Source organism: Strigops habroptila, chromosome Z (assembly GCF_004027225.2).
Source record: "Strigops habroptila isolate Jane chromosome Z, bStrHab1.2.pri, whole genome shotgun sequence".
Lineage (NCBI taxonomy): Eukaryota > Metazoa > Chordata > Aves > Psittaciformes > Psittacidae > Strigops > Strigops habroptila.
Window position 1 is genome coordinate 36497505 of NC_044302.2, and position 23574 is coordinate 36521078.

Consider the following 23574-nt stretch of genomic DNA (forward strand, 5'->3'; position numbering starts at 1 on the left):
GTCTTCTGGAAGTTCTAACTGAAGATTGAGCTCTGTGGAAACATGCCTGTACTTTGTTTTGCAGTTGTTGCTGTCTGTTTTCTCAACTTTCCTCGCTAAACCTTACATAAAGTCTTTGTGTAATGATATAGTTCATCAGCTGTGCATTTATACTTACGTCAAGTTGTAAGAATGAGATGATGAGCTTTTACCTGAAGGTTTTTTCATTGATGGTCGATAAGAGAAGTGAGCTGGAGGACAGCTTTTTTGGTAAGGTTTGTTGAGGGAGGAATTCGTGTGAAGTTTGATTATTGGTCAATGTGATGGAATTGCTCTGTCAGTTGAAGGTCTCCAGAAGGTCTCCAGATGTAAGTCATCACAGGTCCTGTGTCACAAAGGTGAAGATGCGACTTCTTGTCCTGGTAGCACAGTGAGTTGTAGGAAGTGAAGAAAATGAACATGCTGTCTAATGATATAAATAAACCGGAGGTTAGTTTGCCTCTGGAGGGAATAGTGCTAGCTTATCTTCCTCTGTGGTGAACTGATGTGTGGAGCTAAGTAAACAAATACTATTCCCTTTATTATGGTCAGTTTTGTGCTGGTTTAACTGCCTGCTGAGACAGTCCTAGTGGAGGAAAATGTGGGGAGACAGGTGGGAAAGTGGCATCATTGCTTTTGACAGCAGCAAGCTGACCTGCTGTATCCCAGATTCTTACTTGTTTGTACAGAGAAGTAGAAAACAGAGCAAAAGCAACTGGAGACAGACTGCTTTGGGAAGTCAGAATGACGGGCAGGAAAGGGGACTAGAAAGACACTTCAGAGTAGAAAGCTACTTCTCATCTGAAGGGAAGCTGATTGGCAGGGCAGAAAAAGTTGGTGATTTGCAGGAAATCTTTGGCTGGCAGAAAGAACTGAGGTGGTACTCAGAGGATTTTATTTGACCCAGGTCTAAATCAAAGACTGGTGAAGAAATGAAGGCAAAAGGTATGTTTTTGTCTTAGTTACAACCTGCTTTTATTAGATGTCTCAACTAAAGGCCGCTTTAGAATTCTGCATGCAACACATCTGTTACAAATTTAGACTGCTGTTGCCTTTGCTAGATCAAATCCCACATGGTGAAATTCCTGTGGGAGGGTGTGCTTAAGGTATATGGAAGTCTTGGTCATACTTGCTTGTCTTCAGGTATCATGAAGGCAGTGACCCAGTGACCAGCTGAAACCTGCGCAGGCCATATAGTTGAAGCCCAGACACAGAAGTTTGGAGAATGTTCAGCTGGAGGGAGGGATTTCTCTTAGCCTTTTCTGTGACATGACAGCTTTTGTTCAGACCAGGTTTCTCTTTTCCTCTTTTGCAAGGATCCACAGCTTCTTAACAAGAAAGCAAAATCAGGTATTTTAGGAAAGTACTCTTATAGTATTAGTAGCAAATGTGAGGTGTTTAAGAAAAATAATGCCAGATCGTTGCCTGGATTGTTTGCATGTAGTTGCTCATAGGAAGGTCAAAGCTTGGGAACTGGTATAACCCCTTGATTTAACAGTGAGGAGCTTGACTTGCTCTGAGAGTCTGAGCCTATGGGGCACTGCATGAGGCCCAGAAACAGCAGCATAGCAGCTGGGTAAGTGTACAGCTGTGGGTACACTGGAGATCAGTGGCTACACCAAGGAACTAAATTAAACACTTTCCTACCAAGGATAAAAGGGATCTAACTCCAGTGATTACAGTTAAAACTCAAGCCTCAGTGTGAGTTTTCAAAACCCAATTATCAACTCATTGCTGCTCAGCATTTTAACAAGTGTGTCCAGCTACTGTGCCTCTTCTGCATCCCATCCTGCCTGTACACAGCTGCTGTTACGGGATCAAGGGAAAACAAGAGTCATACAAGCTTCAGGAGAAGAAAAAGGAAAACTAACAGCTTGGAGTAAAGGAAGCTGGGAGGAGTCTGTTCTGAAAAACTGAATAAAAAGGTGAAGGAAGGCAAGGAGTTTTAGCTGTGTTTTAAATCTAAAGAGTAATGCAGGACTCCATTCTCAGAATTCTATAGGTCAACTGAAAGAGCTTTATGCCATTAAAATGTCACCACACGGAAATACAGCATATAATAAGACCATGAAAAAGACTGCAAAGAAAGATTATCCAACACTGTACTAAATGACAGGGAAAAATAGGCCCACATCATCACTGGATGGATGGTCTAAGCTCCTTTTAAGGCTGCCGTAACCTCCGTCGCTGATCTGTCCTAGCGCTTCCCTGTTCTCTCCTGCAAGTTTCCTAATTCATAGAATCATAGAATAGTTAGGGTTGGAAAAGACCTTAAGATCATCTAGTTCCAACCCCCTCTGCCATGGTCAGGGGCACCTCGCACTAAACAATGTTGCCAAGGCTCTGTCCAACCTGGCCTTGAACACTGCCAGGGATGGAGCATTCACAACTTCCTTGGGCAACCCATTCCAGTGTTTCACCACCCTCACAGAAAAGAACTTCCTTATATCTAATCTAAACTTCCCCTGTTTAAGTTTGAAGCCATTACCCCTTGTCCTACCACTACAGTCCCTAAGGAAGAGTCCCTCCCCAGCATCCTTATAGGCCCCCTTCAGATACTGGAAGGCTGCTATGAGGTCTCCATGCAGCCTTCTCTTCTCCAGGATGAACAGCCCCAACTCTCTCAGCCTGTCTTCATACGGGAGGTGCTCCAGCCCCCTGATCATCCTCGTGGCCCTCCTCTGGACTTGCTCCAACAGCTCCATGTCCTTCTTATGGTGAGGACACCAGAACTGCACACAGTGCTCCAAGTGGGGTCTCATGAAAGCAGAGTAGAGGGGCAGGATCACCTTCTTTGACCTGCTGGTCACGCTTCTTTTGATGCAGCCCAGGATACGGTTGGCTTTCTGGGCTGCGAGTGCACACTGAAGCCGAGCCATGTTCAGTTTCTCATCAACCAACACCCCCAAGTCCTTCTCTGCAGGGCTGCTCTGAATCTCTTCTCCGCCCAACCTGTAGCTGTGCCTGGGATTGCCCCAACCCAGTTGTAGGACCTTGCATTTGGCTCAGTTAAACTTCGTAAGGTTGGCATCAGCCCACCTCACGAGCGTGTCCGGGTCCCTCTGGATGGCATCCCTTCCCTCCAGCGTATCAACCGCACCACACAGCTTGGTGTCGTCGGCAAACTTGCTGAGGTCGCATCAATCCCACTGTCCATGTCACCGACAAAGATGTTGAACAAGACAGGTCCCAACACCGATCCCTGAGGGACATCACTCGTTACTGTTTTCCAACTGGACATTGAGCCATTGACCACAACTCTTTGCATGCGTCCAGCCAGCCAGTTCTTTATCCACTGAGTGCTCCATCTATCAAATTGATGTCTCTCCAATTTAGAGACAAGGATGTCATGCGGGACAGTGTTGAACGCTTTGCACAAGTCCAGGTAGATGACGTCAACTGCTCTGCCCCGTCCATCAGTTCCGTGGCCCCATCATAGAAGGCCACCGAATTGGTCAGGCAGGATTTCGCCTTAGTGAAGCAATGTTGGTTGTCACCAAAGAACTCATTGCTTTTCATGTGCCTTAGCATGCTTTCCAGGAGAAACTGTTCCAAGATTTTGCCAGGCACAGAGGTGAGACTGACTGGTCTGTAGTTCCCTGGGTCTTCCACCTTCACCTTCTCGAAAATGGGGGTTATATTACCCTTCTTCCAGTCATCAGGAACTTCACCTGACTGCCAGGATTTTTCTAATACGACAGACAGTGGCTTAGCAACTTCATTCGCCAGCTCCTTCAGGACCCACGGATGGATTTCATCAGGTCCCCTGGACTTGTGCACAGTCAGGTTGCAAAGATGATCTCGAACCTGATCCTCTCCTACAGTGGGCCTAAGGTCTTCATTCTCACAGTCCCTGCATCTGCCTTCCAAGACTTGGGTGACGTGGTCAGAGCACTTGCCAGCGAAGACTGAGGCAAAGAAGTCATTAAGAACCTCAGCCTTCTCCAAATTCAGGGTGGCCAGTTCTCCCGATAGCTTCCGGAGAGGGCCCACGTTGTCCCTAGTCTGTCTTTCATTTGCTACGTACCTATAGAAGCCTTTCCTGTTATCTTTCACATCCCTAGCCAGACTTAATTCTAACTGGGCCTTAGCTTTCCCAACCTAGCTTCCCGGACAATATCCGTGTATTCTTCCCAGGCCGCCTGTCCTCGCTTCCACCTTTTATAAGCTTCTTTTTTCCCCTCTAAGTTTCCTTAGCAGCTCCTTGTCCATCCATGGAGGTCTCCTGGCCCTCCTGCCGTGCTTCCTTCTAGTCGGGACGCAACACTCTTGAGCACGTAGCAGGTGATCCTTGAATATCAACCACCAGTCTTGGGCCTCCCTGCCCTCCAGGGCTTTATCCCATGGAACCTTACTAAGCAGGTTCCTGAAGAGGCCAAAGTCTGCTCTCTTGAAGTCCAGGGCAGTGAGCTTGCTGCATGCTCTTCTCACCGCCCTGAGGATCTCGAACTCGAACATCTCACGATCGCTACAGCCAAGGCTGCCCTGGAGCGTCACATTCCCAACCAGTCCCTCCCTGTTGGGGAGCATGAGGTCAAGCATGGCACCTCTCCTCGTCGGCTCCTCTGTCACTTGCACGAGGAAGTTGTCTTCCACACAATCGAGGAACCTCCTGGATTGCTTGTGCTGGGCCATACCGTCCCTCCAACAGATGCCAGGATGGTTGAAGTCCCCCATGAGGACAAGGGCCTGCGAGTGTGAGGCTGCTCCTATCTGTCTGCAGAGCGCTTCATCCACAGAGTCCTCCTGATTGAGTGACCTGTAATAGATCCCCACAGCAATGTCCCCCATCGCAGTTCTCCCTTTGACCCTGACCCACAAACTCTCTGTTGACTGATCACCCGTCCCCAGACAGAGTTCCATACTCTCCAGCCTATCACTGACATAGATAGCAACTCCCCCTCCCCGTCTGCCTGGCCTGTCTTTTCTAAACAGCCTGTAACCTTCCATTCCGACACTCCAGTCATAGGAGCCATCCCACCATGTTTCTTTGATATCAGTGATATCATACCCCTGAAGCCTTGCACACATCTCTAATTCCTCGTTTGTTCCCCACACTACGGGCGTTTGTACAGAGGCATCTGAGCCAAGCTCCAAATGAAGCCTACTCAATGGCTGGAGCAGCTGAAATATCCCTGAATTGCTCCAAGCATTTATTACTAGTGCTGGCAACTGACCGGGAACGTTGGGATGGATCAATGCTCCCCTCCCCCAACACATCTAGTTTAAAGATTTCTTGACCAGCCTTGCAAGCCTCCTACCAAAGTAGCTCTTCCCCTTGTCAGACCAGCTCCACGAGCCTCCAGTAGACCTGGCCTCCCAAATTGAGTCCCATGTTCTAAATAGCCAAACCCCTGACTATGGCACCACCATTCTAACCATTTATTAACCTTCCAAACTCGCCTAGCCTTTTTAAGGTTCTCCCCTTTATCCTGGAGAATTGATGAAAAAACTGTCTGAGCTCCAGAGCCCCTAACCACCTCTCCCAGGGCTCTGTAGTCCTTCTTAATGTTCTCCAGGCTACTCCTATCTATATCTCTAGCACCCACATGGACCACCAGAAGGGAGTAATAGTCAGCAGGACTTACCAGACCAGGCAGCCTCTGTGCAACATCCCTGTCCCGAGCCCCTGGCAGGCAACACACCTCCCTCGAGACTGGACCAGGCCGGCAGATAGGTGCCTCTGTGCCCTTCAAAGTAGAGTCCCCTACTACTATGACCGCTTTTTCCTGGAGGCACCAGTAGTGATCCTCTTTACTGGTGCATCAGCTGTTTGTTCATTAGGTGCGGTGTGTGTTTTCTCATTAGCCTCCTGCAAAGCTGCAAAGTGGTTCTGGGTGGGGACGTCAAATTTAGGAGGAAGCCCCTGGCTGTTAATTGTCCTCTTCCTCCTTTTTGTGTTGGTTTCTTTTGTTACTAGCTCCCATCTTCCTGGGTTAATGCCCTCCTTCTTTCCTACATGAGCAATGATGGACGCTTGCGGCCCCTGCACAGTTTAGGCCTGGAGCAAGCAGTCCAGCTTCCTCTCAGCTTCCCTGGCATCTTTTAGCTCTCCAACAGCCTCCCGCAGCTCAGCCACCTGCTGCAGGAGGACCTCCACCAGGGTGCACCGAGCGCAGCCCTGCCCATTGCACACTCTCGCCTCAAGAGACCAGTCGAGGCACTTTCCACACTCCGAGCTCTGCGCCGCAGCCTCCCCTCCCATCGGCCACAGCAGAGCTCCCGGAGCGGGCCCTGCTCCCGTGGCGAGTGCTCGCCATCCCGCTGGAACTGCCACGCCACGCCCTGGTCGCTCGCGCTCCCTGGCGCGGGTTTTTCCCCACTGAGGGCTGGTGCCGTCACTCCTGGCACCGCCCCCTGTGAGTCAGCTGATTCCAAACATCCCAGCTGTAATTCAGAACATTACATAAGAAAGAAAGTTAACAGTCTGTTTCTGCAATCACAGTGGATAACAAAAAAAGTCATTACCTATTTAAAACACAACATCAGATAACCCACCTTCTTCTGAGAGCTCGAATTTTTCCATCTCTGATTACTTTCAGTGAGCTGCGCTTGACTGTTTAAACTGATCCACCATCCTGATGGATAATGGCATGCAAAACTAGACACCACGTTAAAACACACATGGAAAAGGGTATCTTACAATAGCACGATACTGTTAATTCTAGTTTAACTTGGGACCACAGAGGATTTTCTTCAATCGCACGTCCTGTATTTTTACCACCAAATGTGCTATCAAGTACTTATCCATACTTTATCTCAGTTGATTTTTTTCAGGCCATATCTTCAATTCATCAACATCAGTTCTTACTCCAGTCTTATCCTCCAGCATGTCTCCAATCTTGGAGACTGGACTAATTTCAAATTTAAGCTTGGTGTAATTTCAAATTTAAGAAAGCTTACTCATCAGGTCATCCAGATCATTAATCATTAAATGCACTGATCTGGCCCAGGCCATGCTTCCATTTTCAGTTTGATACAGTCTTTTACTTGTAAAGCAAACTACTGATATCTAATGATCTCTAAATTAAGCTTGAAAACAAACCCAAACCAAACTCTTTCCCTTACCCTGGTCCCCTGGCTTGCCTATAAGCATCATTAAACCACATCAAAAGCCTTAACAAAGGCAAGACAGAAGGCATCTATTGTTTCACTTCCACCGCTAACTATTCTTACTAGAACTGAGAAAGATCAAATGGATTTGACACAACTTTTTCTTAATAAATCCATATTCAGCCAGTTATAGGCTGTCTGCAGATGGATCCCCTTATCACCACAATTTTGAAGAAAAGAAGCATATTTTTTCTTTCCTCTTTTCCTGTTAATCCTATATTTTGGAAAACCCCAGGGAAAAAAAACCAAAAACAAAAACCCAACCAACCAACACCTGCAAAATAGTTCTGTGCTTATGAATCTTACATCAAGATTTTCAAGTACAACTAACTGAAACAACACCAACTACTCTGTAACTTTTCCTTCTTCTTCTTTCCAAGGTATCTGTTACCGGTCCTATTTGCAGGAACTTTCTCACCCCATTTGATATTTTCAGTGCTGGAAACTATAGAAAAGATACCATTACATACTTCTCAGCATCAGCTATCAATAGCTTCCTGGCTCCATCTCTTGAGTAATCTTTCCCTGGTTTTCCTGTTACTGTTACCATATTCTGAGATACTTATTACACTCTAAACTCTTCACTAGTTTCATTTTCTGCCTTGCATGTTCCAATGCCTGTTCTGTCAGTTCATAATTAACTTGAACCTGACGCTGTTCTACTATACTGAGCAGCAGTAGGAAAAAGACAGGGTTAACAGTCAAGCAGCCCCCAAACCCTGTACACTTATATTAATAATTCAACCAGCTAAGCTTTTACTTCACTGCTCTGTCCTGGCTTGGCTATCTCTCGCAGTACTATTGCAGGCATGCTACCTATACCACCACTCCTTCTTCCGGCAAAGCAGGAGGAACGTTCCTTTGACAGTCAACACCTTCCAGCACAGTGTCTCTGGTATCCCCTATTTCATACCAGAGATGGACAAGACTGCCAGCCTGTCACAGGAAATTCCAGAACAGAAATGTGTGGTTTATAGATGGCACAGCAAATGCACATTCTACTCATTAGAAATAACCTAAATGGTGTACTCCAAACATCTACATCAAACTGTTAACACAAACTGTGTCTCATGACCTGTGAGAACAGTGCGTCCATTTTTGGCTAAGGCTGTCATCTCTGGAGACAGAGCTATTGCAAACAAAGATCCTTTTATCAACAGAGAAGCAGAGCTTGTCAATAGGATCTCAGCCATTCTGTGCTTTCTTTTGTGCTGCTTACTAGTTTCAAATTTTGCTAAAACACAGTATCAATTCAACCTACAGACTCTACCACGTGGTAGGAACTATTAGAAGAATAGTTCTTGTTCAGAGGTAGTCTGGTCTTTGTTACCTAACTTACCCTTAAAAATTATATAAGGGATTTCATAGAATAACTGCTAATACTACATAAATACTGTTTTGTTCTATTAAATATAAGAAAGTATGCTGCAGAAAAACTCTCAGAAGAGATATTCAACATGCTGATTACAATTATTAACAGCTCATTACAGCTATGTTAATTACATACAACACCATGCATACAAACAGTCGCTATATTAGGATGACTTCAACATTAGTATTATTTATTCTAAAAGATGCATGTGAACATTCACAGTAAAAATAAGGTGGACTTGAAAAGCCATGTATCTACAGCATAGCTGTTTTTCTTTAGATGACATCTGAAGCCCATCCTTTGGACAACACAACACAATTAGACACAACACTAGCCTTTTTAATCTCTTTCATTTTCCAGCTGAGATGCCAAGAGTCTAAATAAAACCTCTGCTGTAGTTTTACATCTCTTAAAACAATGCCATTTTTATGCTAATGAATTAACTGTTAGAGCTTGGAGCACTTTGAGTGAATCATGTTTAAAAATCAAGCAGACATAACCAGACGGATCACAATTAAACCCCAAGCTTGAGTTTCTTTCCCCCATCTTGTGCTAATATTAAACATCACAAGCCAGAACCAAGAACTGACCATGCTGGAAATCAATATTTCTTACTGAGCTAGTTTTCAGCCAGGGGAGTTATGCGACTGAACAAATTGTTATGCAGACAGAGCAAAACTTCAGGACTGCACACAGTGGAACAACTCATTTGGCAGCATAGGTTGACTTCAAAGAAAACCATGAAACCTCCACTTACTTTTCCTAGTTCATTTTGTAAGGCGTGCAGGCACCTAGTTTAGGGCTGTACAGTTGCAAGAAAGGCCAGGTGTCCAAGCTTCTTGTGAGGCCCCTTGCTCCCCATCAAAACAGGCACGACCTGTTGCTTGAACCAATTTCAGACACTAACTACCCTACCCCACTCAATCCACGACGGAGAATTTTTAAAAAATTGTTTTAGAATCCATCCACAATGGCATCCTCAAACTGAACAAACAATGGGAGACAAAGAAAATAAAAGTTAACCACTCACTGGTAGAACTCTTCTTTCATCCAAGTGCCTTCCAAAACAGTCAACCCATGCATTAATATCAAACTGTAAGTTTGAGCAAATTAATTCTGAGCACATCTAGAAAGTTGCTCCTTGGAAACACGAGCTAACCAACAGTGGTTATGTAGTATGCTAACTGCCTTGTCTGCCATAAGCAGAAGATGCAATTACATATGAATGAGACAAATTCAAATATCCACTGTAGTCCCAGTCATACTGCTAGAACAGCCAGCAGCGGTTTCTGTGTTATAAAGCTAGGGCTATGGATTTGCTAGAAAGGCCAGGTACCAAAGCATCTTGTGAGGTCCCCTGCTCCCCATCACCTTTGGTGGGAGAGTAATAGGGTATATCAATGATATCAGTGTATATCAGGTATATCAGTGATTATAATCTTTCAGAATTGCCATCAAGATACCCAAGAAAACGTAAGGGGTGAACAAGCAGCCAAAAACACAAAACCAAAAAAAAGTTTAACAAATACTTTTTTTCCCCCATCCAGGGCCACAAAAGGGAAATTACAGACTTTAAAGAGAGGTTCAAGTCTCTCACTGTAATAACCCAAATAACATGTATTAGCAACAACCTCCTTGAAAATTAATAAAACTCAATAAAAATCAATAAAGATAAGAAACAACTTCAGGAATTAGACGTTAACTGGATGGTAATTTTCAAAGGGATCAAAAGTTTGACAATTGTATTCTCAAGTGACTGACTGTTTATTTTTTCTACATTACAAACCATCTGGACATCAAGCTCCCAAGAAGAATACAGTAGCATGTAACAACAAGCCTGAGATATATACTTAAGTAATTTTTTCCAGATTATTAAAACCAATAATGAAAGAAAAATGCAATAACCTACGTAAAACATACCAACTTCACTAAATTTAAAACATTAATAGCTCCAGCTATTAATGCTGTATTATTCACGTGTCTGATGTTTACCGTAAGAACAGGATAGCTAACTAAAAAATATCAAAGGTTCAGAAAATCCAAGTTTGAATATATTCCTGATTGTGTATTATTGGTAACAAATACAGACTTTGAAATACATAAGCCTTTAACGAATGCTGATTCTTGGGTATGTTTTCTACACATAGTGTTTAACAAAGGGATATCTTTTTCTTCATGCTAAACTAAGCATTGCAGGGTGTCTCCCTGGCTTTTCATCTAAATCCTTCCATGTGTCTTCCCCCATAACTTGCTCCTTTTTTGGTTATGATGCTTATGATGGTTATGGTTATGATGAAAGGACCTGTGGAGGATAAAGACTAAAGTACACAAAATTCTATGCAACTGTGGAACCATTGACTAAGGCAAGTCCCAAGAGAAACAGAGAAAACAAACTACGATCATGTACAAAACAGCACAGTGCTTCCACTCACCACCTTATTTGGCATACAGTAAGTATACTTATAAAAGCACTCCTTCAATTACATGGACCACAGACCTCGTGACAGGTTCCTAATGGAGATGAATGAAAATAAAATTAAGTCTAGGAATAGAACCTCAGCTGACACTCAAAAACTAGTGCAAGGACAATGTCATTTACCAAGGGTCAGGTATTTTTTGTTGGAATTCATAAAACTGAGTTGTGTGAAGCTTTCACGTGGTTAAAGAAAGCACAGAGCAAATAATCAAGATCTTAAGCGAGAATAAAATCTTGTATTGGAGTCTAATAACTTTTCCAACTCCATGGTAAGAACAGCACAGCAAAATGAAAAGCCAGACTGAACTCAAGGACTTAGCAAAGCCTTGATCCCATCTTGGTGACATTTTGCAGAATGCTTATAAATGATGTTCCCTTGTTAAACAGCTGGATTGAGGCCAGACTTAGGACTGTGCAGTACTGGGACCAAACTGCATTTGAAATCTGAAACCTCAGTACCTGCAAAACTAGCAGAGTAATATTCTCTCACAAGTCTTCAAAGGCAGTTTTTTTATCTCCACTTGTTCTGTTGCAGACTTGATCCTTTTTTAAACCTCTTGCCTGCAGAATATATGGCTTTATCATTCCCTAGTTCGCTGATATCTGAGTACCCACAGCAGCTTCTACTTCACAAAATCACAGAATCATTAGAGTTGGAAGGGACCTCTGGAGATCACCTAGTCCAACCCCCCTGTTAAGGCAGAGCCACCTGGAGCAGGTTACAGAGGAATGTGTCCACGCGAGTTTTGAATGTCTCAAGAGGAGACCCCACAACCCCCCTGGGCAGCCTGTTCCAGTGCTCTGCCACCCTCAACGTAAAGAAGTTCTTCCTCATGTTCAGGTGAAACTTCATGTGGTTTAGTTTATGGCCATTGCTCCTCGTCCTGCCGCTGGGCACCACTGAAAAGACTCTGGCACCATCATCCTGGCACTCACTTTTGAGACATTTATAGCAATAAGGGGATCCCTTCTCAGTCTTCTCTCCTCTAGACTAAACAGGCCCAGCTCCTGCAATCTCTCCTCATAAGAGAGATGCTGCAGACCCCTGATCATCCTTGTGGCCCTCTGCTGGACCCTCTCCAGTAGCTCCTTGTCTGTCTTGTACTGAGAAGCCCAGAACTGCACACAGTACTCCAGATGTGGCCTCACCAGGGTCGAGTAGAGAGGGAAGATCACCTCTTCCAACCTGCTGGCCAAAGGGGAAATTTAGATTTGATATTAGGAATAAATTCTTTATTATGAGGACAGCGACACAGTGGAACAGGTTGCCCAGAGGAGTTGTGGATGCCCCATTCCTGGCAGTGTTCAAGGTCAGGCTTAAATGGGACTTTGAGCAACCTGGTCTAGTGGAAGGTATCCCTGACCATAACAGGGGGGTTGGTACAAGATGATCTTTGAGGGCCCTTCTAACCCAAACCATTCTATGATTCTATGATGACCAGAATTTAAAGAAAGAAAATATAGCAACAAAAATATAGTGACAGGATGAACCTGCTCATGTTTTTCTTCCTATGTATTTTCTTGTGGCCACTACTGCCAAAATTGCTTTGGTAAGTACAGACTTTAAGAAAAAAGGCCTTTTCCTCTTGTCAGTAGAGTGGTCTGCACTCTGCTTGACAACTCCCACCAACACTGGGAAATTATTAATTGCTAAACATGAGAATACACAGCAGAAAGGAGGAATCCGAGAATCTCATAGCTGTGCAGTAACTATATTCTTTACACTGTTGAAGACCTTGACATATTGCAGTCAGCTCCCTTTGGAACAACGCATGTCCCACCTCAACATTAACACAGCACCCCTCTGCACACTGAAGAGTGGGAGAAGAGATAGACTAGCAACCACACAAGGCCAAACCTCTCTCTTTTTTAATCCTAGCAGAAGCGTAACAGTTGCCCTATCGATTAATTTGGAACTTGGTATCTATCCATTTAGTTGTCATTAAATACGTATGTTAAATGCTACACACTTCTTTCATTTACCTATTTGACTTACAGGACCGTTCACAAATTCGTCACAATTTATTCCACACGAGTAGCTTCTTCATGGTTTCCCTCCACACATCAATGTGCAGTGCAGTTCTGAGCTCATGATTTACTTATCTTCTCTGACACTCAGATCACTACCTCCAATTTATATACGAATCTAAAAACATATGAGCATAAAAAATGAACAGCAAAAGATTATTTTGTGAAAAATTTATTTTTACACTACTTTTAAAATACAAAAATCATGGACACTTTTGTTATTTCATAGTTCTTTCCTATATGTTCTCTCCTGAAGACCCACAGAAGAAATCAAGAAGACAAATTCTGTACTACTCTTAATTAAAAGTCTGGCCCACATTCAGGCAACAAACAGTAAAATATCTCATATTTTATGTAAGGACCATACATTTTAAGTAACTAAAAGATTATTTTTATTCCAGAATGTTCCAGTTATAAGGCCACTCTCTACCCATTTATATAAGAAGATCCCAAGACAGTCAGTTTTGGCACTTAGATTTCTAAGCAGTTCTTACTTTACGTGTAGAAAATTCCAAGAAAAGAAAAAAAAATATGAAGAATACTGTAAATTGATCTAGTTAAACCAAGTTAATGAATGAATTTACATGAACACTAGTTCACAACTTGGATTATAGTAATAAATATTTTCACAGTTTCTTCCACTTGCTACAAAACCTCAGCTTATTTAATTATATATCAAAAATTGTAACTGGATGTCAGCCTCAACCACTAACCTTCTATGACGCATATACTATGCCAAAATATACTCAGCAAGAATGCTGGGAACACTCTACTACTGCAGCCCATTAATAAGGGAAGCATCAGCTTGTCCTTGCAAAGGTTTCAAGTTCCCAAAGCCATGTACGACTTAAAACCACATAAATAACAGATCAAATCCAACAAGTTCCTTTTAACTGCTTCTGAGAAAGGCTATTGAAGGAGGCAGTCTTTCATGTCCTTTCAACAGGTTGTATAAGCTCACCACAAAATCAGTAGGTTTATGGATTTTTAAACATCTTACTCTACTTTTATCAGAGATTTTCTGTAAGACATTGACCACAGTGTAAAAAAATCTGTGTACACAAAAGGAAGTATTTTCAAACAAACTCTACAAACAGAACTTCATTCCATTATTATTACCATGATAACAATTCTCCCTCTGAATTAAACACTAGCTTTACCTTTTTACTTCATGACCCTAGAAATTACTTACCAATGCTTTAAAGTTAAAAATCAGAAAACTAGCACATTTGTAACTTAATAACAAAATTAATATTTTATTCACCCATTATCTCCATAGCTCACAGCATTTTTTTTTTTTTAAACCAAAGTGTTTCCTGCACATTCATAGTTACCTTGTTTAGACCTTACAGTGTTAGAGTAATCTGGAAACCTATTTCGTGACTTCTGCAGTAAAGATTAAATTCTTTATGTGCTAAATGGAACTTTAGTACAATCCACACATGATAAAGCTACAAGGCAATTAAGTTCCTAAAGAAGACATTAATCTAGCCCATCGCCTGTAAAAAAAGAGCATGCTCCCACTTTCCTCACCTACATCAACCAATGCCACCTATTTTGACCTTAAAAAAAACCCAAAAAACCCAACCAAACAAAAACAAAAAATCCCACAAAACCACCACACAAACAGCGTGTGTCCTGCCAATGCACCAGCCCTCTGAAACTGAATGTATTTTTAACCGGAAGATCAGATTCTGAAGCTTTTCAAAGCAAACGAATAAAAAGCAAAACAAATGAACACAATTAGTGTTTTTTCAGTTAACAGCTTTTTGTTAAAATAACACAATAACATTACACCTGCAAAAGCAAAGTTCTGCTGGAAACAGTGTTTAAGGTTGCCTTTTGCTTCTAGCAAGGCTGATCCAGTTGATCCCAAGCATCCAGAATCCATCCTTAATAGTGGACTGCTTTGCACTTGTTTGGGTTTTTGTTTTGGTTTATGGCTGTAAAGTTACCTCTCACTGTTGAAGTATCAGAAGAATGCCAAGCACCTGCAAGATATTAAAATAACTAACCAATAGTAATCCCTAAAGAAGCAAAAGCCACTAACATACAAACCAGCAAGCTAAAACTTTCATGTTTTCTTAGTACTTTTGTCTAGCTAGATGTTGTAAAATTTCAATGCGGACATGTCAAATGTGATGCTCAGAGACACAGGCTTAGCACTTCATACTCCATCATTCAGCTGCTTCTGGGTTATAACCACCAATGGTACTCACTTAATTGCACTTTATCATTTTCATATCATCCTAGCTATTTAGAGCCTGAAAATAAATCAGTATCTTGGGATATGCTCTCCTCTCCATCTGTGCCTTTACTTCTATGCTATTATTTGAAGAATTTTACAGTTTGATGCACAACAAAGCATTTCCACAGCTGAGACACCATGTTACCTCATTAGGAATGCAAATAGCTCTTCTCTCCCTGCACTATGAACTAAATAAACATGCATATAAAATGCCTGCCTTTGCTGCAAGAATAAAGATCTTCTCTTCCATACTATCTCTGGAATTGGAAAGACAGAAATCTTATAAGCAAACTGCTGCATGTGTTAGGCAAACAAAAGACTGACCAAGCTTCAGCCCTGCAAGCAGAAGAGAAAGGATACTCATTTGGAAAGATACGAAAACTTATGCTGAGTAACAGCTGCAAAACTGCAAATCTCAACCTCATTATATTGAAAATAAGCAAGTTCTGAAAAAGAGGCTCAACCTAATAAAAGGCTCTAGTCCACTAGGAAGCAGAGGATTTTACCGCGCTGGCTCCTCTGCTTTCAACTATTTATACAGCTCTTTATAGCTCCTCAGGCATTTACTGCAATGATTAACCTGCTGTAAAGGCGCAGTAATGTGCAGAAGTCAGGCTATCATCTCCACTGCAGCTACAAGGAAGGCAAGAAAGAAATTGTTGCTGTCAAGGATGAGCAAAGGAAAATCCAAGGAAGCAGGGCAAGAGGGAACTGCAAAACCAAGCAATGAAGAAATAAAAAGCAGAAGCAAGACAAACAATATGCACAGAATGCCATGATTAAGTTCAGTGTAAAAACAACTATAACTTTTTGTCATTATTAACAAATTAGCAATTACTCAAAAATTAAGACTGTAAACAACAAAAAAATCCCAGTTGCTATACTTTTAACAGGGATGTTGTGTTTTCATGAATCAGAAAGAGCTGTCTGTAAGACTACAGTGGTGCATGCTACACATACACCCAAAAACCACTGGGCAAGCCTGCTCCTGCATAAGCCATTGCCATCAAATCGATCATGAGGGAAGCTGAGACACAACACAAAGCAAGGAATGCATTCCATTTGCAAGACTGATTACCTAAGCTAGCTAATGAAGTTGAGAAAAGTAAATGACTCCCTCTCGTGTCAAAGATCACTTGTTAGATATTCACTCACTACTTTCCCACAAATATGGACATTTAAGGGAAGGCAGTAATTTACAACACTATCTTCTCTGATCAAGCCCATGCCAGCTCTGCCTTGAAGGCACATGTCCTTTCTGAAGGAAATTATTAGCAGCCTTCAACAATGGACTACCTCTGGAAGGACTTTCAACCTGCTGAAAACCAATGTCCCTCTTCAGACATGTTCTGGAGCTTTCAAAACTTTCAACCAGCATTCAGAAAAACCACATCTGTTGTTCAACCAACATTCAGAAAAACCACATTTTGAAACACACAGAATACAAACTGGGAACAAAACTTTAGCAATAAAGAAAAGTCAATTAGAAAGGAGCGGCTTGTGTCACGGCAGCATCTCTCAAGCACTAAAATATCAGCATTCCCCCTCAGCAAGATCTTCAAATTATAAATATACAGAAATCTATTGAGTTTACACTGCAGAAAAGCATCACAATACAGACAAGCAAGTGTGCCTGAAGAGGCACTGTACGCTTTCAGTGAACATCCTGTTTTCATACATCAGAATAATTTCCACGAAGACAGAAAACTAGTAGAACGCATGCATTTTCAAAGCTTACATTTCTGAACTACACTGTCAGAATATTCATTAGACTAGAGGAAAAGTTTGGGAAGCTGTTCAGATAAGAAATATCATAACCCTTAATTTTTAAAGTGACTGCCAGCTGTTACAGATTTTCAACAACTTTCTGGCTCCGAAGAGATGGCAGTGGGGATTGAAGTTTACTTAGCCCTTTTGCAGGGTCATATTCTTAGGTTTCAAGTTAGATGACAGACTTAGAAATTCCCTGACTCAGCTCTCTAGAGGTACTTACCAATGCAACTAGCATAATTTCATTTTGAAAATGCAAGTTCCCACCACCTGTGACAAATCTCACCTTTAGTTCAGTATTTTTAAGATGTGGTCTGGGAGCAGCGGACTAGCTCCAGAAATACCCTTCTAACAAAACCTAGTCCTCGCCAAAACATACTGCCAGTACTTCCAGACACATGAACACTTCATTACAGCTTATTTCCAACTACCTACTGCAAATTACGCACTTCACCACTTCCCCCTTCAAAACTTACCAGGCTGGGTCACAATCCCAAAACTAACTGGGGACCAGCAAAGGAATTTAAATTGGATTGTGTAACAAGGATACTGATGAAAACATATTACAGAAACAGACGATTTGGGAGATCAGTACGAGTTTTCTCCTAGATTATCTGTGACCAGCTTTGTTTGTTTTCTTGCAAAAATCATCTGCCTAACGCATGAGGTGAGGCACACCGCCAAGGTTACAAAGCGGGATCCTCCAGACCCGGTGAAGTGTAAGCGCTCCCGGCGGTGCCTGTCCTCCCTCCCCTCAGCGCCTCCAGAGCTCTCGGTGCGGAAGCACCGCCGGAGCCCTGCTCTCAGCCCCTCGCTCCGGGAGCCACCGGCCGGCGGAATCTGCGCTCTGCACACTGCTCAAACTTGCCGACAAGTTGAGAAGCGGCTTCACGGGCGGTCAGGGAGGGAGGCGCGGGGAGGGGGAAGGACGGGACGGCTCCGTACCAGTTGCGCAAAGAACCTCCTCTCGCTGTCGCTACCTGCTGATGAAGCCATCCCCATCGCCGTCGCAGGTCTGGAAGAGGCGCCTCATCCTCTCCTCCTCGCCCGTGCTACAGGTATCGCTGCTGCTACTGCTGGCGCTGCTCACCTCCGCGACGGCGGCTGCCGCCATCATACGCCCCAGTAACTCTGGAGAGGGAGGCGCGGGAGGCGCCCGGGATTCCCGGTCCCAACGCTCCCGCAGAACACGGTCAGCAGCACAAAGCTGGGCGGAGAGCCCAACCGCGCGGACCCGGCCGCAAACAGGAGGCGGGAGGGCGGCCGGAGAGGCCGGGCCGGGCGCGGTGGAGCCCCGCCTCCCGCCGCGGCGGGACCCCCGGGGGCCACGCTGCCACCACGGAGTGCCTCGGCGCGGCGGATGGTCATAGTGACCGCCGCCTGCTCCCCTTCCGATACACGCCGCCATCCTGCCTCCGCCTCGGCCTGCCTTCCCGTCGCCCTCCCTGCTGGTGCTACAAGCCACTGCGGCACCGTGAGCGAGTGGCCTGGCCACGTCAGGGCCAGCTGCCGTCATCATTAGGGTACTGGAGTGCAGACACCAAGTGCTGGGCAAACCTCAGTCAGTCCGGTGGTCTGGGGATCGGCCCTTCTGTAGTGGGACAGGTCCGGCTCCCTGCCTCAGGAGTGTCTGTTTGACTGGAGCTGGTCTGAGGAAGCCAATTCCAGCCAACCGCAGGAACCCCCAGCATCTTCAGTAGGATAATGATTGTCATGGGCAATCAAGCCCATGATTGCAATCATGGTAGGAGCATCCCAGGGCACAGGGCACCAGCCCCTCCTGACATCCAGTTCCTTTCCACTGATCAAATTTCATGTCAAAAGTACATACTTTGGCTTTCTGCTCCAGCAGTTGATCATCAACTCTCTAAACTTTTTCATGACTCACACCTATCCCTGTCTCCTTTGCATTTAGAGAAAAGTAATTTGCTTTGCAGTCTTCATGTTGCCAGCTGAAAAAACATTTTCATCTCGCATATATAGCCTCTTCATTTCCTTTCAGATCCTTGGCACCCTTTTCAACAAGTTTTAATCAGTCTCTTTTCCTTATTCATGTGAAAAGAACTGGTACACCAACAGCACCAACGGCAACATCTTTTCTCTCTACTGGAAATACCTATTTTGAGGCAGCCTAGAACAGCATTTGCCTGTTTGATAGTAGCATCACAGTTCTTACTCCATCATCCCATGATTAATAAGGTCAGCTAAGTTTTTCCTAGCTTATTTATGTATATGGAAAAAACCCCAAAACCTTGTTATGGGCATGCATTTCTCTCATACTATCAGATATTATCCTTCTACTTCAGTCTTTGAAGACAGCTTCTTCCCACATAACAACTTGATCTTCCTTGTTGCTGACAACGGCTCATGAATATGTAAAGTCATCAGAATTATCACACTTTTTTTGTTGCACAGCCCCGTTCAAGTATAATCACAGATGACAATAATTCTAACTTAATATTTATTGTATCTTGATTAAGTCATTACAAGGCAAAAAGTCTCTATGGTGTTTTATTAACTAAAACTACTTTCAAGTGGAAGCATGTGTACACTCACTCTCATATTCTCTCAGTCTCTGCAGTTTTCCAAATCAGGTTGCTCATGCTGGTTCTTGCTGGATGACCAGAGCACTGGGGTATGGAGCAAACACACTTCCATACTCTTTTAAGACAATGAAAGGTGAGAACACTACAGATATCCTTCTTTCAGACTACAGTGTGTAATCCTTGAAGGTTTACACCATGTTCCATCTTTTGACCTACAATGGTCTCACTCTCAGTCTTAACGAGTGCTTTTTCTCAGTCCTGTATAGGAGGTTGCTTATGTGTGAGAGGGTTGTTTACTGCAGCTGTTTGTTTACATGAAGGTTGGATGAGCTGGGCAGTCACAAAACCATTTTCTTCAGCCAGATCCCATTAGGTGTTGTGGTTCAACACCACACACAGAAATTCTTGCACACATTCTGCAAATACAGCACATGCTTCTTATTAATTAAAATTTTTAACCACACAGAGTCCTAAAACAGCATTTCCTGGCAAAGCCACCGATAGCAATGTAACAAGATTGGATCCAAACCACAGCAATGAGAATTTCCGAGAATGGCCTTCCTCCATCCTGATGCAATCTGCCAAGCCTCACAGTCACCCAGTTCTTAGCTTTTTCTTTTTCTAAACTAATCCCCCACATCTTCTCTAATCTAGCTAAATTTCCCAGTTGGCACTTTTATCTTTTGTTCTCATCGTGTCTGCATGCTTCATGCAGTACCTTTCTTTGTGGATCAGGAATTCATCCATTCCTTATATTCTCTTTGCTAATGACCTGAGTTCTTCCTGCTAGCTTTTCCCCTTCTGGGAGATCAGCAGCAGTTAATTTTTGCATCTTCAAGGCAAGTCTCAAGAAAACCTAGTGCAGTAGTTTCAGACTTGGCTTTTCTGATTCTCACTTGCACTAGTTCCTCCTAGCTGGTAGGAAGAGCTGATATCCTAGCTGTGGTATGGCATCCAAAACAGTAAAACCAGCTGAGTTTGCTGGCTTGTATCATGATCCACATCTAACTTTTAAAAAGTTGTATCACACTGCTCTAAGTTGTAGTTCCCCACATCCTGGTGTCTGCTACAAATGATGTGGCAGTTCACTCCTGCAGCCATAAATGTGCATTTCAGATGGTGAAAAAAAGGAAAAAAAAAAAAAGAGTTAAAAACAGAGAACAAACTGTGCAGTAGAAGGTACAATCTTTCCTAAGTGCATTTCCGCTGTCCCTGGCAGGAAAGGTACATGGTGTCCAGAAAGTTATGAAGAGAAAAGATATACGTGTGAACAAAGATACTGAATATTTCCACTGTCTTTATCAAAATAAAAATGTTACACTAGGTGAAGACCTAGCTGAATGCAGACTTCCTTTGCTGGCTGGCACAGACCTGTATGTAAAGGTCTTTTCTCAAAAGACTGAGAGAAGACATGACTAATGGGAAGCTTGACCTGTGTTACCCCACCATGAGCCACAGTAGTGTGGGCATGTTTGGATTCCATGGGCTCCAGAATGTTGCTGCTCCTCCTTCCACAGGTCAGTCAGCTGGAGGGCAACCTCAAAGGTGGTGCAGAATCACACTTAGTATTTTTGGAAGTAAATTCACCAAAACAGGACACCAGTTTGCACAGCTGCCCCAAGGAATGGGCTTAGGGCACTATTCTGCCCTCAGTCCGTTCTTTTCATACACTCAGTGCAGATTGCAAGCAGTGCATGGCACTCACTGCAGCATGCAGTACCCACGCAACGACTTCTCAGGAAAATCTTCCTCCTCCTTCACTGGAGAATAGACTATTCTGTATTCAGATTTTGTTGCCCAAATGCTGACTTCTCTAATTTCTCAGCAGTTTGGGAAGAATGATTTATTGGCTGTTTGAAATGGTTTTTCAGGTATATTTATAGTGAAAACCTATAGCAAGCAGATAGTAAAAATCATGCTCTGTGTACCAGCACTCACTCATCTTTACAATGTGTTAAATTCAAACGCTACTCATTTGCTGAGTGAGGCTTCCCTTTATTTCACTAGTATTTTATGAGTTCCTGTCTTAAACTTCTGCAGGCAGATTAACCTCTAGTGTAATGCTATAAACAGAGTTACATTAGCTGTGAATTCAGGCTGCAGTTTTATTTTCCAGCAGGAGTATGTAAAAATAATTCTTTCTTTCTCCATGTGTATCCCCCTGAGTACTTTGAGTCATGTCTTTTTGTTTGAGTGACAACTTTTTTTTTTTCCCCACACTGGAGAATCAACACAGCAATAAAAGTTGCAAGCTATATATTAAGAAATTCGTTACGCAGCATGCACTCAGGCGTCATCGTGCTCTTAACTGTATAGATGAGACCTAACATACCAACTAGTTGTCATCTCTGTGAGCTGTTATAGACACAAGATTACAAGCTGAGGTCAGAATAGGGCCTGAGGAATTTTGCAGAATCACATGGGGGTTTTTTGTAGAAAGGCAAGAAGATGCTGTTAAGACACACATGAACTGGCAACAAAACTGGGTTTGTAATTAAACATTTCTGATGTGACTCTTCCAAACAAGTTATGATCTTTCATTTATTACTGTTGATACTAAGGAAGATGGAGAGACATGAATTTGACTGATGTACCACTTGGTGGATAAAGAATTGGCTGGATGGCTGCACGCAAAGAGTTGTGGTCAACAGCTCAGTGTCCATGTGGAGACCAGTGATGAGTGGCGTTCCTCAGCGATCAGTGTTGGGACTGATCCTGTTCAACATCCTTTCTCAGCGACATGGGCAGTGGGATTGATGCACCCTTAGCAAGTTTGCTGATGACACCAAACTGTGTGGTGCATTTGATACGCTGGAGGGAAGGGATGCCTTCCAGAGGCACCTTGACATGCTTGAGAGGTGGGCCAGTGCCAACCTCATTAAGTTCACAAGGCCAAGTGCAAAGTCCTGCACCTGGGTGGGGGCAATCCCAGGCACAGCTACAGGTTGGGCAGAGAAGTGATTGAGAGCAGCCCTGTAGAGAAGGCCTTGGGGGTGTTGGTTGATGGGAGCTCAACATGAGCCGGCTTCAGTGTGCACTCGCAGCCCAGAAACCAACCATATCCTGGCCTGCATCAAAAGGAGTGTGACCAGCAGGCCAAGGGAGGTGATCCTGCCCCTCTGCTCTGCTCTCATGAGACCCCACTTGGAGCACTGTGTGCAGTTCTGGTGTCCTCAACGTGAGAAGGACATAGAGCTGTTGGGGCAAGTGCAGAGGAGGGCCACGAGGTTGATAAGGGGGCTGGAGCACCTCCCGTATGAAGACAGGCTGAGAAAGTTGGGGCTGTTCAGCCTGGAGAAGAGAAGGCTGCGTGGAGAGCTCATAGCAGCCTTCCAGTATCTGAAGGGGGCCTATAAGGATGCCGGAGAGGGACTCTTCATCAGGGACTGTAGTGGTAGGACAAGGGGTAATGGCTTAAAACTTAAACAAGGAAGATTCAGTTTAGATATAAGGAAGAAAATTCTTCACTCTGAGGGTAGCAAGACACTGGCACAGGTTGCCCAGAGAAGCTGTGGCTGCCCCATCCCTGGCAGTGCTCAAGGCCAGGTTGCACAGGGCTTGGAGCAACCTGGTCTAGTGGAAGGTGTCCCTGCCCATGGCAGGGGGGTTGGAACTCGATGACCTTAAGGTCCCTTCCAACCCACTCTGTGATTCTATGGTAAGAGGAATCCTTACATTGTTAAGCTAAACAATTTAACTTTTCATATAATCATAAATGTGATGTGCTCTGACATGCCAACGCTGAATGTCGCAGAAACGGCTATAATGAAGTAGCATTAAGTGCCTTGTTTGCAGATGTACGGGACCCTAGGGATAGGCCACCGGCAGCCGCCGGCCGGCGGGCGCTGAGGGGTGGCGGGCGGGCCTCTGAGGGGACGCGGGCGCTGCAGGCGGGCGCTGAGAGGGGGCGGGCGCTGCAGGCGGGGGGTTAACGCCGCAGGACCCGCCTTCCGCCGCGTCTCCTATGAGCTCCTACTTGCGCGCCCTGGCCCGTACGTGACGC

At 44.0% G+C, this 23574-nt stretch overlaps 1 protein-coding gene across 1 annotated transcript in view; it reads right to left on the reverse strand.

The window, feature by feature from the left end:
* Positions 1 to 18208, reverse strand: part of MCC (MCC regulator of WNT signaling pathway) — a 189589-nt gene extending 171381 nt beyond the window's left edge. Inside the window, exon 1 of the mRNA XM_030469721.1 lies at positions 18006 to 18208. Coding sequence (XP_030325581.1) covers positions 18006 to 18142 — 137 coding nt within the window. The 5' untranslated portion in view covers positions 18143 to 18208. The remainder of the gene's footprint in view (positions 1 to 18005) is intronic.
* Positions 18209 to 23574: the final 5366 nt, after the last annotated feature.